The sequence below is a fragment of the Rhinopithecus roxellana genome, chromosome 7, assembly GCF_007565055.1.
Source record: "Rhinopithecus roxellana isolate Shanxi Qingling chromosome 7, ASM756505v1, whole genome shotgun sequence".
NCBI lineage: Eukaryota > Metazoa > Chordata > Mammalia > Primates > Cercopithecidae > Rhinopithecus > Rhinopithecus roxellana.
Window position 1 is genome coordinate 84,842,074 of NC_044555.1, and position 14,821 is coordinate 84,856,894.

At 44.3% G+C, this 14,821-nt stretch overlaps 1 protein-coding gene across 10 annotated transcripts in view; it reads right to left on the reverse strand.

The window, feature by feature from the left end:
* Nucleotides 1-14,821, reverse strand: part of ADGRG2 (adhesion G protein-coupled receptor G2) — a 138,528-nt gene that overhangs the window by 23,779 nt on the left and 99,928 nt on the right. For all 10 annotated transcript variants that reach the window (XM_030933796.1, XM_030933794.1, XM_030933792.1 and 7 more), the window contains 6 exons: nucleotides 14,469-14,524; nucleotides 13,203-13,242; nucleotides 12,710-12,747; nucleotides 10,069-10,163; nucleotides 8,542-8,608; nucleotides 1,802-2,190 (listed from right to left, as the gene is read on the reverse strand). In XM_030933796.1, the coding sequence (XP_030789656.1) occupies nucleotides 1,802-2,190; nucleotides 8,542-8,608; nucleotides 10,069-10,163; nucleotides 12,710-12,747; nucleotides 13,203-13,242; nucleotides 14,469-14,524 (685 nt within the window). The remainder of the gene's footprint in view (nucleotides 1-1,801; nucleotides 2,191-8,541; nucleotides 8,609-10,068; nucleotides 10,164-12,709; nucleotides 12,748-13,202; nucleotides 13,243-14,468; nucleotides 14,525-14,821) is intronic.

Sequence of the window (14,821 nt, forward strand, 5' to 3'; positions counted from 1 at the left end):
ACAACAGACAACTCTTAATTTCACCACTTAACATCCTATTATTTTGCCTATTCCGGTCAAATCTTTATGCATGTGTATTTACACTGTTATAAACATGGTGTGCAAACTATTTGTTGTTGGGCTATTTTCACCTCACATCAAGACTTGTAAATGCCCCCAAGTTTCTGTATATTTCTGTTTCTGTTCTAATGACTTACATGGTCGCATAATAGTCATTGTGTTGGAGTAGCATATCTTATTTAATCATTCCTGTCTTCTGGAACCATTAAGTTTATTCTAATTTTTAGCTCCTGGGTAACACCTCAATCTCTATCTTTTATGCATATGTCACTTTGCTTCTTGTCGCCCCAGGAATACACAGGCACCAGAGGCCACCGTGATAGTGTTTTGTGTAGCCTGTTAGGCTGAATCTAAGGATTGTTGGGAATTAGCTTTGGGAAGGTGGGCATCTTAGGCCCAGGCTAATGAACTTCAATTTTACTTTATTCTTCATCAGTCATTTGGACCTTCCTTTGACTAGAGCCCCAATGATTTTCTAATTTGGCTGAAAATATTTATATTTATAAAAAATTATTGGCTGGGCACAGTGGTTCACACCTATAATCCCAACGCTTTTGGAGGTTGAGGTGGGAGGATCACTTGAGCCCAGGAGTTTAAAACCAGCCTAGGCAACATAGCAAGACCCCAAATAAGGGAGGGAGGGAAGGAAGGAAGGAAGGAAGGAAGGAAGGAAGGAAGGAAGGAAGGAGGGAGGGAGGGAGGGAGGGAGGGAGGGAGGGAGGGAGGGAGGGAGGGAGGATATTGAAGAGAGAACAGTGCAAATTTGAAGAAATATGAAGTCATTTAGCAGAAGCTCCTTATCCCCTGGTGATGCTAGCACCAGGGTGGAGGAGGTGGGTACCAAAATCAATCTAATGTCACCAAAAACTTGGCTTTGCCTCCCCCATCCTCCAAATTCTAGAGGAAGACCTGCCTCTTACTCACAGAGCTAAAACTCCAGCGTATCCAGATTTCTCTCAGCTTCTTTCCCTCTTGCCTTTATCTCTGTACCACTAAGCCCACTTTGGACCTGGGAGCCCTTGGCGGTTTCCACAGCGTTCTCACGTACACCTTCATTCTCAGCCTCATGCAGTTAGTGTGATGATTTTGATCCTCACATAGAACAGGCAGAGGCAAGAGGAGCTTGTTCCAGATCACACTGTCTGCGAGGGCCCGTGCGGACCCAAGCCTGGGTCTTCACAATGTTTCTCCCCTCCTGCCACTACCTTGGCTCAGTCCCAGCTCAGTCACTCCGTGACTGACTGACTTTCAGACCTGCCAATTTTTTATTTTGTCTTCTGTCTAAACTGAGCTGCAATGTTTAATAGATCAAAAGTTTACTCTTCAGGGTGTTGAAAACAGTGTCCCAACCACCTTTTGTAGGAGAAAGAAACCTAGAAAATCTCCAACTCTATCAAATGAGATCTGTGCTTGCCCCTTAGAGCGATTTCTCCATTATCTTGGTCAAAACAATGGAACTCAGCCACAGCCAAGAAGCAAAGTGACAACTGCATGAAAGATACCTGGGAGCTAAAAAGTAGAATAAACTTAATGGTTTCAGAAGAGAGGAATGATTAAATTAGATATGCCACCTCAACACAATGACTATTATGCAACCACATAAGTCATTAGAACATTAGAATGCCTAAAGGAAAGCTCTAGAAATCAAGTGAACATCATACAAAGAAAGGCTCAACATGGTCTTATCATAGATGTCTTGATTGGCAGATTGGCCGCTGTTCAAGTGGCATCTTACATTTACCTGTCTGGACAGGAGGTGCGCTGGTAGTGATGACATTCGCAGGGGCAGACACGGTGGGAGAGGAAAATGAGGCTTTCACAGGAGGTGGGGTGCCGGAAACATGGGTTTGGGGCATAGGGGAAGAGATCATTTCAGACTGTGGGGGCATGTCAATGGCAGGGCTGGAAGCTATGGGAGCTGAAGGCTGAGGTGAAAGGGGGTGAATCTCCCCTATTGGAGAGAGAACATTGTGGGTCACCGGTGAATAATCTGGGGGCTCAGCAAAAGAGGTAGCACTGGGGACCTGGGAAAGCACAGTGGCCCGAGGCACCACTGGGATGGATTGGCTGGAAGAAAATGGTGGGCCACGTGGATGGTCAGCAAGACAGACAATGGGATCCTGCAGGTCACTAAAGGAACAAATCAGAGAGATACATGTGAGACACGAATGAGCTACAGAGGGGCGAGTCTTTCCCCTCTGGCAATCATCTGACACCGTGAAGTTGACGTAGTTACATCAGGGACATGACACTTCCAGCCTCTGCCATTTCACACCCTCTGTGCACCTGCCACTAGCCCCCAGCGCCTGCCCACTTCTACCACCTACTTCCTGGGACAGGAATGAGCAAGGAGAGATGCTCTTCTGTGACTCCCCAGTTCACTGCTGCTCTGTGGCTCTATGTCTCATGGTCACTCAATTGAGGGGATCTTCTCTGTGCTCCCGGGGGAGGGGAACTGTGAAATGCCTCGTGACCCAACTGGTTTTCATATACTAGGAATCTATCTTAATCAACTTTACACTGCTATAGCCTGGCATAGTGGTAGCTGACCCATGGTAACTGACCAAGAAATGTTGGTTGAAGGCTGGGCGCGGTGGCTCAAGCCGGTAATCCCAGCACTTTGGGAGGCCGAGACGTGCGGATCATGAGGTCAGGAGATCGAGACCATCCTGGCTAACATGGTGAAACCCTGTCTCTACTAAAAATACAAAAAAAAAAAAAAAAAAAAAAAAAACTAGGCCGGGCGCGGTGGCTCAAGCCTGTAATCCCAGCACTTTGGGAGGCCGAGACGGACGGATCCCAAGGTCAGGAGATCGAGACCATCCTGGCTAATACGGTGAAACCCCGTCTCTACTAAAGAATACAAAAAACTAGCCGGGCGACGAGGCGGGCACCTGTAGTCCCAGCTACTTGGGAGGTGGAGGCAGGAGAATGGCGTAAACCCGGGAGGCGGAGCTTGCAGTGAGCTGAGATCCGGCCACCGCACTCCAGCCTGGGCGACAGAGCCAGACTCCGTCTCAAAAAAAAAAAAAAAAAAAAAAAAAAAAACTAGCCAGGCGAGGTGGTGGGCGCCTGTAGTCCCAGCTACTCGGGAGGCTGAGGCAGGAGAATGGCCTAAACCCGGGAGGCGGAGCTTGCAGTGAGCTGAGATCCGGCCACTGTACTCCAGCCTGGGCGCAGAACGAGACTCCGTCTCAAAAAAAAAAAAAAAAAAAAAGAAATGTTGGTTGAATGAAAACAATGAATCAAGCTGGGGCAAAAGGGGTGGTCCCCAGCTTCTACATCAGCTATGTCTTCAAGGTTCCTTTAGCTCAGTGGTTCTCAACCTTGGCTGTGCATGAGAACTACCCAGAACATTGTTTTTTTTTTTTTGAGATGGAGTCTCACTCTTGTCACCCAGATTGGGGTGCAGTGGCATGATTTTGGCTCACTGCAACCTCTGCCTCCTGGGTTCAAGTGATTCTCTTGCCTCAGCCTCCCGAGTAGCTGGGACTACAGGCAACCGCCACCACGCCTGGCTACTTTTTGTATTTTTAGTAGAGATGGGGTTTCGCTGTGTTGGCCAAGCTGGTCTCGAACTCCTGACCTCCAGTGATCTGCTCACCTCAGCCTCCCAAAGTGCTGGGACTACAGGCATGAACCACTGTGCCTGGGTCAGAACACTTTTTAAAACATATATGTATATAGATTTCTGTGGCCTACTCCTCTGTGTTTGATTCAGCTGGTCTTGGGATGGGGCATGTGTATTTTCTAAACTCTCTGGCGATTTTCTTGGGCATCAAAGGTGGAGAAGTCGTCACCTACTCTCTGGCACAAGATCTGTCAGTCTTGAGACACCTAGGGAGGAACAACTAGAGGAGTAGCAACAAATTATTACCCAGGGAATATTTGCCCAGGGAAGCCTCTGATCGATCTAGTTTTAGATGGAGACTTAGAACACCAATAAGAATGTGTTCTTAGAGCTTCTCTAGGGTGAGAAGAGGAGGAATATTAGGTCAAGGGGCCTAAAGCAATTCACATCTATAAAAAGAAAAGCCTGCTTGGTCCAGTCTGGCTGGTCACTTGGCCATAGGCCTCCCTGCATCCCCTGACGTTTGGGGCAATGAGGATAAAGGGGTGTCAGTCAGAAACGTCATGAGTCAAAAAGCCTAGACTTGGCCGGGTGCAGTGGCTCATGCCTGTAATCCCAGCACTTAGGGAGGCCGAAGCGAGTGGATCACCTGAGGTCAGGAGTTCCAGACCAGCCTGGCTAACATGGCAATACCCCGTCTCTACTAAAAATACAAAAATTAGCCAGGCGTGGTGGTGGGTGCCTATAATCCCAGCTACTCGGGAGGCTGAGGCAGGAGAACCGCTTGAACCCAGGTAGCGGAGGTTGCAGTGAGTCAAGATTGTACCACTGCACTCCAGCCTGGGTGAAAGAGTGAAACTCTGTCTCAGAAACAAACATACAAACAAACAAACAACCTTCACTTGGGCTCCAGCTCTCACTACTCCTGTGGACAATTTACCCAACATCTCTCAGACTCCATTCCCTAAGCTGTACACTGTAGCAACCCACCTGGCCAAGTTGGGGTAAAGGTGCTTTGCAAAGTGTACATTAAATTTTCTTCAGCTTATCTGGGGACCTGCAGAAGGCAGACCCCCAACACAGGCTCCCATTCACTGGGCTCAACTGTGAAGAGGTTGCCTTCTACTCCTGTCACTTATGCTAGTCGGAGCCCTCCATCCACGTGAGGCACATAGGGAAGTGGCAGAGCAGTGGTAGGCGATGCCAGCAGCACATCTGAAACCCTCAGAGCACCTTGGCACCAATGCCTGGGCTCCCACTCCAAACCAGCTGACCTGGAACCTCTGGCGGTGGGTGCAGGTGCCCATTTTGATGCACGTCATTTTAATGTGCTTCTTTACTGCATAAAGTGTACTAATCTTACATTTAGAGCTTGACGAATTTTATATATAATCACCACCTAGATCAAAACAGAGCATTTCCAGCACCCCAGAAGGCCCCTTTGACACATCAGTATGTTTTAAAAATACCCCAGGTATTTCTAATGTACAGTTAAACTTAAGAACCAACATATTAGAAAGACCCTGAGTGGGCATCTAATTCTAGCCCAGTGGTTCCTGAACTTGGCTACGCATTAGAATCACCCCACCCAGGAGTTTTCAAAAACCAGGAAGCCCAGGCTGCATCCTAGACCAATCTCTAAGGGTGGGAGGCAGGCATCTGTGTATTTTTAAAATTCATTCATTCATTCACTCATTCATTCAGAGACCGGGTCTTGCTTTATCACCCAGGCTGGAATGCAGTGACATGATCATGACTCACTGTAGCCTCCACTCCCCAGGCTCAAGTGATCCCTCCTGCCTCAGTCTCCCAAGTAGCTGGGACTACAGGTGTACATCACCCTGCCCAGCTAATTTTTAAAAACTGTTTGTAGAGACAGGGTCTCACTATGTTGCCCTGGCTGGTTGCGAACTCCTGGCCTCAAGCAATCTTCCCACCTCCGCCTCCCAAAGTGCTGAGATTACAGGCGTGAGCCACCATGCCCGGCTGCATTAATGTTTTTTAAAATGCTCCAGAGGATTTCAACATGCAGCCAGGATTGAGAACCACTGGCACTGCTCTACAGTCTGTATATAGACCCTCGGTGCTCAAAGTGGGGTCCATGAACCAGCAACACTGGCTTCACCTGGAGAGCTTGTCAGAAATGTGGAGTCTCGGCCGGGCGCGGTGGCTCAAGCCTGTAATCCCAGCACTTTGGGAGGCCGAGACGGGCGGATCACGAGGTCAGGAGATCAAGACCATCCTGGCTAACACGGTGAAACCCCGTCTGTATTAAAAATACAAAAACTAGCTGGGCGAAGTGGCGGGCGCCTGTAGTCCCAGCTACTCGTGAGGCTGAGGCAGGAGAATGGCGTAAACCCGGGAGGCGGAGCTTGCAGTGAGCTGAGATCCGGCCACTGCACTCCAGCCCCGGCGACAGAGTGAGACTCTGCCTCAAAAAAAAAAAAAAAAAAAAAAAAAAAAAAGAAATGTGGAGTCTCAGGCCCAGGCCTTACTGGATTGGAATCTGCATTTTAACAAGATCCTGAGTGATGGATGTGCACGGTGATCTTTGAGAAGTGCTGATCCAGTCCATTTCCTAATTTTACAGAGCTCTAACTCACTTCTTCATTTGACCTGAGACTCTGAAAGTTAAAAAGCATCTGCTCTTGAACACGGATACATAGCTAGTTAATGACCGAGCCCTAGCTGGACATCAGTTTCACATCCTGACCCCTTTTCTATTCCTGTTTCTTCTTCTTAACCACTCTCTGAATGGGCAGCCACTAGGGGTCAGTGGGGCTGCCTCAAAAGAGGGATGCTCTTCTGATCAGATCCCAATGCTTCCAGAAACTCTATCCCCCAAATGGGGCTCAATGCTCTAGCTTAATGAGGCATGTGAAGCTGAATGGGGCATGTTACTCTTTACTTTTTATTGCAGAAAATGCTGCTACAAATCCTTAACTAAAGACTTTTACCTGTTCCTCAAGGCCCAATGTTTTAATATTAGTATATATCAGAAATCTGGCCCACAAAGGGCAGACAGGCTACACTTAGCTTTCTCCTCCCATCTGAGAAGCTACACAGATTTTTTAAAAAGTCCTTTTTTTCCAAATACAATTTTTATCTGATTGTAGAAGAATATAGAAAATGCTGCAAAGTAAGAAATAAAAGAAAAAGTAAAAAAAAAAAAAAAAAAAAACAAAGCAAAACTCATAATGCCAGCAGGCAGGTCATTCATGGGGAATCACAGTGAACACTTTCATTCATGTCCTTCCTGTTTTTTTCTATGTATATTTCTACACACCTGTGGTCACATCATGTGTGACTTTCAGAGTCTTTTGCTATTTTGGAGCACCCATCTCCCAGTTTCCCTCCATTGGAGGAATGATTTTAAGGCATCAATTCTCAACTCTCGTTGCACATTAGAATCACCAGCAGGGCTTATATTTTTATTTATTTATTTATTTTTGAGACAGGGTATTGCTCTGTTGCCCAGGCTGGAGTGCTGAGGAATGAACATAGCTCACTGCAGCCTTGAGTTCCTGGGCTCAAGTGATTCTCCCACCTCAGACTACAGGCACGTGTTACGATGCCCAGCTTTTTTTTTTTTTTTTTTTTCCAATTTTTAGTAGAAACGAGATCTCGCCCAGGCTGATCTTGAAATCCTGAGTTCAAGCAGTTCTCCCACCTGGGCCTTCCAAAGTGCTGAGATTATAGGCGTGAGCTACTGCGCCTGGTGCAGAGGGGCCTTAATGCCTAAGCTATATCCTAGACCAATTAAATCAGAATCTCTGAGCCTGGTGACTGGGAATCAGCATTTTTTTAACTTTTTATTGGAACTAATTTTAGGCTTACAGAAATACTATAAAAACAATACAAACAGCTCTGTATACCTCCCATGTAGCTTGGTCGCCCACTGTTAACATCTAACATCCAGAATTAGACCCAAATGCCTACCAAAATTTAGTATATGACAAAGGTGACATCTCGGATCACTGGGGAAAAGATGAACTTTTTCATATTTAAATACATAAAATTGTTTCAAAATTTGCATGACAGAAAACATGATAAAGTCAAAAGACAACTAAAATACTGGGAGAAAATATTTGCAACATATACCATAGATATGCATATAAAGAGCTAATATGCACAATATATAAAGTACTTTTTTTTTTTTTGAGACAGAGTCTCGCACTTTCGCCCAGGCTGGAGTGCAGTGATGCGACCTCGGCTCACTGCAAGCTATGCCTCCCGGGTTCACACCACTCTCCTGCCTCAGCCTCCTGAGTAGCTGGGACTACAGGCGCCCGCTGCCACGCCTGGCTAATTTTGTTTTTGTATTTTTAGTAGAGACGGGGTTTCACCACGTTAGCCAGGATGGTCTCGATCTCCTGACCTCATGATCCACCCACCTTGGCCTCCCAAAGTGCTGGGATTACAGGCGTGAACCACTGTGCCTGGCTAACGTACTCTTAAATAATGGATCAGATATCAATTAGAAAAAGTACAGAAAAGACATGTACATGTAATTCACAAAAAGATACAAAATGGCCCCCAAGTATATGAAAAAAAGTTCAGACTCTGCCTTAGTAAGAGAAATGTTGATTAAAGTAACACTGAGATACCATTTCTCACGGATCAGACTGTCAAAGATGTTTTTTAAATGACAAAACATTTAGTTGGTGAGCCTTGGGAGTCAGTGTTTTTAATGTTCCTCAGGTGATTCTAATGTGCAGCTAAGATTTCAAACCACTGGTTTAAGGCAACTGTCCAAGTGGAAATTTACTTCATGCTGCAGAAAACCGCATTTTCCCTGAAATTGAAAGCCTTCTTTACTCCCCAAGTTCTAAAACTCCTTAGCTAGCATGGTGATTTTTTTTTTTTTTTTTTTTTTTTTAAGGAGAAGGGTCAGTATGTTTGTTACATACCACTGAAGCTTTTCCAACTCTTCTGGGGAGGAAGGGCAGGGTGTCCTGACAGAACAGCAGCAGTGTTCTAGGGGAGACAAAAGGAAAAGGAACAAGAAAAATGCACGGTCAAGAACAAAGCAAGGTGGCAGCTCAGAACCATTAAGTATCATGGTTTCTACACTGCCTGCATTTAAAAGAGCAATTGTCTAAAACAGGTGATAAAATAGATTGGATGCCATTATACTGACAATGATATACTGTATACATAGCAGTGCTCAAAAATATTTATTGATTTTTTGGGGGGTTATATGCATGCCATACTAATCACTCTTCAGTAACTCCAAGAGGAATTCACAAGTAAACACATCTTGGAGGACATGATGTTAAGTGAAATAAGCCAGGTACAGAAAGACAAATACCGCATGATCTCACTCAGATGTGGAATCTAAAAAGTCAAACTCATAGAAACAAAGAGTGAAATGCTGTTTACTGGGGGGTCAGAGGTGGAGGGATTGGGGAGATGTTGGACAAAGGACACAAAATTTCAGTTAGGCAGGAGGAATAAAAGAGATCTATTGTACAACATGATGACTACAGTTAATAAGAATGTGTTGTATGCTTGAAAAGAGAGTAGATCTTAAATGTTCTTACCACAAAAAATGATAGGTATGTGAGGTAATGCAAATGTTAAATAGTTGATATAGCCATTCCGCGATGTATAGCAAAACATCACATTGTACACCACAAATATGTACAATTTTTGCTTGTCAATTTAAAAAGTGGACATATCCCAGTAGCAATCCATTGAACACTCCAAAAAGAATTCTCCTTCTCAGCAGGGTTTATCATATTATCAAATAAGACATATTAAAACTTTATTAGCGGGGAGGGAGAGCATTAGGACAAACGCCTAATGCATGTGGGGCTTAAAACCTAGATGACAGGTTGATGGGTGCAGCAAACCACCATGGCACATGTATACCTATGTAACAAACCTGCACGTTCTGCACATGTATCCCAAAACTTAAAGTAAAATAAAATAAAATAAAAAACTTTATTAGCAAGCAGGAAAAATAACCTTCTAGGGCTCTTTAAAAATTGCCCAATGGACAGGCATGGTGGCTCATGCCTGTAATCCCAGCACTTTGGGAGGTCAAGGCAGGAGGATCACTTGAGCCAAGGAGTTCAAGAACAACCTGGGCAACATAAGGAGACTTCATCTCTATTAAAAATGTTAAAATTAGTTGGGTGTGGTGGTGCATGCCTGTAGTCGCAGCTACTCGGGAGACTAAGGTAGGAGGATCACCTGAATCTGGGAAGTGGAGGCTACAGTGAGCTATGATTGCGTCACTGAGCCTGGTGACAGACTGAGACCCTGCCTCAAAAAAAAAAAGAGAGAGACAGAAATTGCCCAAGGACAAAGGAGTCAAAACAGAAAGCTGTAACATATGTAAATTTATTAATTACATTTTCAATTAGAAAAATAACACATTAAAAGCCACATGAAGATTAATGCAGTAATAATAGCAATAATAGACAACTTACCCATCGGTCGAATCTTTACTCTTTCCAAAGCAGCTATTACAGCACATGCATTCATTGTATTATTCAGTTTTATTGTGAATGTACAATTTAATGTGCTGTAAAGAGAAATATACATAACCAGAGTGTTACTGAATGGGAAACCTACCTACATGTTTGTAATTGCTTTTGCAAACTTAGAGTGAGGAAAGGGGATACTGATACTGTTAACTTGTGATGTCACCCCAATAAGCTTGTAAGTACCCATTTACCACAGTCTGAATTTTACCCAAAAAGACTTTATATTAAGAGACATTTATGGAGGTTCACATTCACAGATGTTGCAAACCAGAGACTCTGACCACACACAGGTGCTGGCTCATTTTGCCTGCCTACACAATGAACAGGCAGGGGTGAAACTTGGTTGCAGAGACAAGCAGGCACCTTGACATCTTTAATCTCACCCCCCAAACACTAGCTGGCCACTTGCCTGGTGTCTATAAATATCTGAGTTTCCATCATCGGAGGCCTTTCACATGACAGTCTAGATGAACATCAAGATCTTTTTTTCTTTTTTTTTTCTTTTTTTTTTTTTCAGACGGAGTCTCACTCTGTCGCCCAGGCTGGAGTGCAGTGGCCGGATCTCAGCTCACTGCAAGCTCCGCCTCCCGGGTTCACGCCATTCTCCTCCCAACTCCTCCCGAGCAGTTGGGACTACAGGCGCTCGCCACCTCGCCCTGCTAGTTTTTTTTTTGTATTTTTAATACAGACGGGGTTTCACCGTGTTAGCCAGGATGGTCTTGATCTCCTGACCTCGTGATCCGCCCGCCTCGGCCTCCCAAAGTGCTGGGATTACAGGCGTGAGCCACCGCGCCCGGCCCTTCTTTTTTTGTTTTGGACAGAGTCGGGCCCTGTTGCCCAGGTTGGAGTGCAGTGGCGTGATCTCAGCTCACCGCAACCTCCCTGCCTTCCAGGTTCAAGCGATTCTCCTCCCTCAGCCTCCTGAGTAGCTGGGATTACAGCCGTGCATCACCACACCACACTAATTTTTGTGTTTTCATTAGAGATGGGATTTTGCCATGTTGGCCAGGCTAGTCTCAAACTCCTGACCTCAGGTGATCTGCCCACCTTGGTCTCCCAAAGTGCTGGGATTCCAAGCGTGAACCACTGCACCCAGCCACATCAGGATCTTTCAAATCCAAGATCTTTCTGGGGCCAGGTGTGGTGGCTCACGCCTGTAATCCCAGCACTTTGGGAGGCCGAGGCGGGCGGATCACTTGAGTCCAGGATTTTGAGACCAGCCTGGCCAACATGCTGAAAACCTGTCTCTACTAAAAATACAAAAATTAGCCAGGTGTGGTGGCGGGTGCCTGTAATCCTAGCTACTCAGGAGGGTGGGGCAGGGAGAATCATTTGAACCTGGGAGGTGGAGGTTGCAGTGAGCCGATATTGTGCCACTGCACTCCAGTCAGGGCAACAGAGTGACACTCTGTCTCAAAAAAAAAAAAAAAAAAAAAAAAATTTCTGGAAATTCTATCTAGATTATCAGATAGCTAAGAATTGAAGACATTCTCTCTGTTTCTTTCTACTTTAGCCTTGGTTTAGGTGAAAGAAAATTAATGTTGCAATAATGAAAAACAGGTCAGTGAAATGAATGAAATATGTACAGTGGATAGGGAATACAATTTCACAGAAGACTTGCCCTTATTTGTACCAATGAATAGTTTAATGAGTAGAAACTCTCATTTTCTAGGACTTTGACTGTCACAGAAGGCTCGGGGTTCAGATAGTGAGAGTATTGCCCTATAAGCCATCGGTTTACACAGCCAGGATAGCCAATGGACATGATTCAAAATGAAAATCTGTGCAACCCCAAATAATTGTTGGACAACCTCTGATTCACCCCTGCCTGCATGTGCTTCTTAATTTGTTCTTTTCCCTTTCTTTTTAAAACTTTTTTTCAGACAAAGTCTCACTCTGTCACCCATGCTGGAGTGCAATGGTACAATCTTGGCTCACTGCAACCTCTGCCTCCCAGGCTTACGTGATTTTTGTGTCTCAGCCTCCTGAGTAGCTGGGATTACAGGCGCCTGCCACCACGCCTGGCTAATTTTTGTATTTTTAGTAGAGATGCAGTTTCACCACGTTGGCCAGGTTGGTCTCGAACCCCTGACCTCAAGTAATCTGCCCACCTCGGCCTCCCAAAGTGCTGGGATTACAGGCGTGAGCCACCACACACCCAGCCATGTTCTTTTCTCTTTCTTTCCAATCTTTTCCTTCCCCCTCTTTCCTTCTTTTCCCAAGCTCCATGTTACATTCCCTCTTTTTGGTCTGGCCTTCACCCTGCCTGGACCACTGGGAGCCATTTCTTGGTTATATTGGTGGCCCTCAGGGCTAAAGGACACTGATGACCCTTAGCCTTGTGGAACCGGAGGTAAATGGCCTGATACTACACACCTCTCTGTGCTTTGTAAAGAAATGAGAAGACAGATATGACAGAGTGATCAGTGTTTGGAAAAATAAAAATATTTAAATCCAAAATGTCATTAATATGTATTTATTTTAGAGGACCCCCTTTGCACTTGCAATTTAACTAAGACTCCTTAATACTTTATTTCTCATAAATAGAGAAATTATATTTATGAAAGTATCAAAAATGACTGACCTTTGGGCCTCTGCTGTAGCACACATTATAAAATAAGTCTGAAACAAAACAAAAAACATGTATACACATATATGTTACTTTGGGCAGTTGGAAATATCAGAAAAGAAGACCCAAGGCTAATCACAGAATTTTAGAATCATGAGAGCCCTTAGGGATTGTCCATTTCACATTCCTATCAGATTCCCGGCATATCATCAACGCTCTTCAGGCCATACAATCTCCGTGAGGTCACTATTACACAAGGAAGCTCATTTTCCTGGAGTTTATATTTTAAGAAACTCTTGGTGTTACATGAAGGAAAATCTACCTCCTTGTAATGTCTACCCATTACTTCTAGTTCTGATTTTTGGAATAAAAAAACTAGTCCATTCATTCTCTTAAACAACAAATTTGGAAGAATTTGAATACATATCTCCCAGGAATGCAGAACCCTATGCTTTCCCCCAAATCATAACAATAATTTTAAACAAGCTACAGGGTGCACTATGATTACCTCACTTAGGGTTTGCAGGGTTTTGTTGAGCTCTGAGCGTCTGTAACAAAATGAGAGAAATTGACATTAAGGAGATCATTAGTGATATTAAATTCAAAACATGTTAGATTTTAGCAATTAAATCAAGCACATGGTATACATTGCTTACGGTGTTCACTTTGAAGAAACAGAGAGTATAAGAGAGTCCTATGTGGCAAGAAAATAAATTATTTATATGACAAGGGAAACCAACCAGACGGGAGCTATGTCAGTTCTAGCCAAAAGTGAGATATAAATTATGATTGGACAATTTTGTTATTCATGAGGCTACTACAACCTCAGGCAGTTTCTTCTGGCAGAGGGTCAGAGGGAAAGCTGGCCCCAGGCAAAAATTTCTGAGAGGGGCAGGCCACTTACCCTGGGGACCCTGTGCCTCTGATTTCTTTCTCACCCTGTCTCCCACTGACCTGGTCTGCCCTCTCTGGCCCTCTCCAGCGCTACCTTCCCCTCCTCACAACTCCCCCTTAGGAAATTCTCTCATTCCTCTCCTCCAATCGCACTCCAACCACGCTTTCATTTCTTCAAAGTGGCAGAGCTTCACATGAAGTTGGGATGAGAGGAATCTAGTTAAAGAATTCACTCGAAGGCGGTAGTTCTCAAACAGGGATGAATTCTTTAACTAGATTCCCGAGTAGCTGGGATTACAGGTGCCCGCCACCATGCCCAGCTAATTTTTGTATTTTTAGTAGAGATGGGGTTTCACCATATTCACCAGGCTGGTCTTGAACTCCTGACTTCAGGTGATCCACCTGCCTTGGCCTCCCAAAGTGCTGGGATTACAGGGGTGAGCCACCGCATCTGGCCAAGGGGCATCTGTTTGTAATGCATTTCTCATTGTCTGTGCTTGTCCTTGTAAGCCTGGGTCTACTTAACAAAGACTTTTCTCTGACTTATGAATCACTGATGCATCATGAAAGCATCAACAAATCATATATTTGGAGTCCCACCTTGGACTCCTCTTTCAACCATGCTGGATACCAAATCATATTAAAACTCAAATGCTAATTCAAATGAAGCTGTTATATAACTTCAGAGCATCAACGATCCTCATGGGGATAACAGCTGATGTGATTATGGTTAATCTGCAAGGAAGTTAAGAATCAGTTGGCTCTATAACCTTTGGGCTGGTTTCTTTCCCATTCTCAGTTTTCAATAGCAAACATGACTCAAAAAGTATCCTTCCGTAGTTGATGTCTGAAGTTTCAAATCCAAGGGCAGATTACTCACTTTAATTCACTTAGAGACAGGACTCCAGTTAAGGTGCCATTTGTTATATGCTGATTCTGTTAGAAGCACAAAATCATTAAGAATATAACAAACACTGTTTTTTCACTCTCTAACAATAAGTTGTTCTTCAGTTTTATCAGCCACTCAAATAACTATACCCCAAAGACTGAATCCTAAATGCAAGGAACATTGTCTATCTAATGATCAAGTTGCAGTTTTATAAAAAAGGGAGGGCAAAAAGTGGTTCTCAAAAGTTAATCCGTATTGGCTGAGCGTGTTTTTGTTTTATGTTTTCTTTAAAAAATATTCTAAGTCAGCAACTCTGATGTGCTGATTTCTGTCTTTCTTCATTT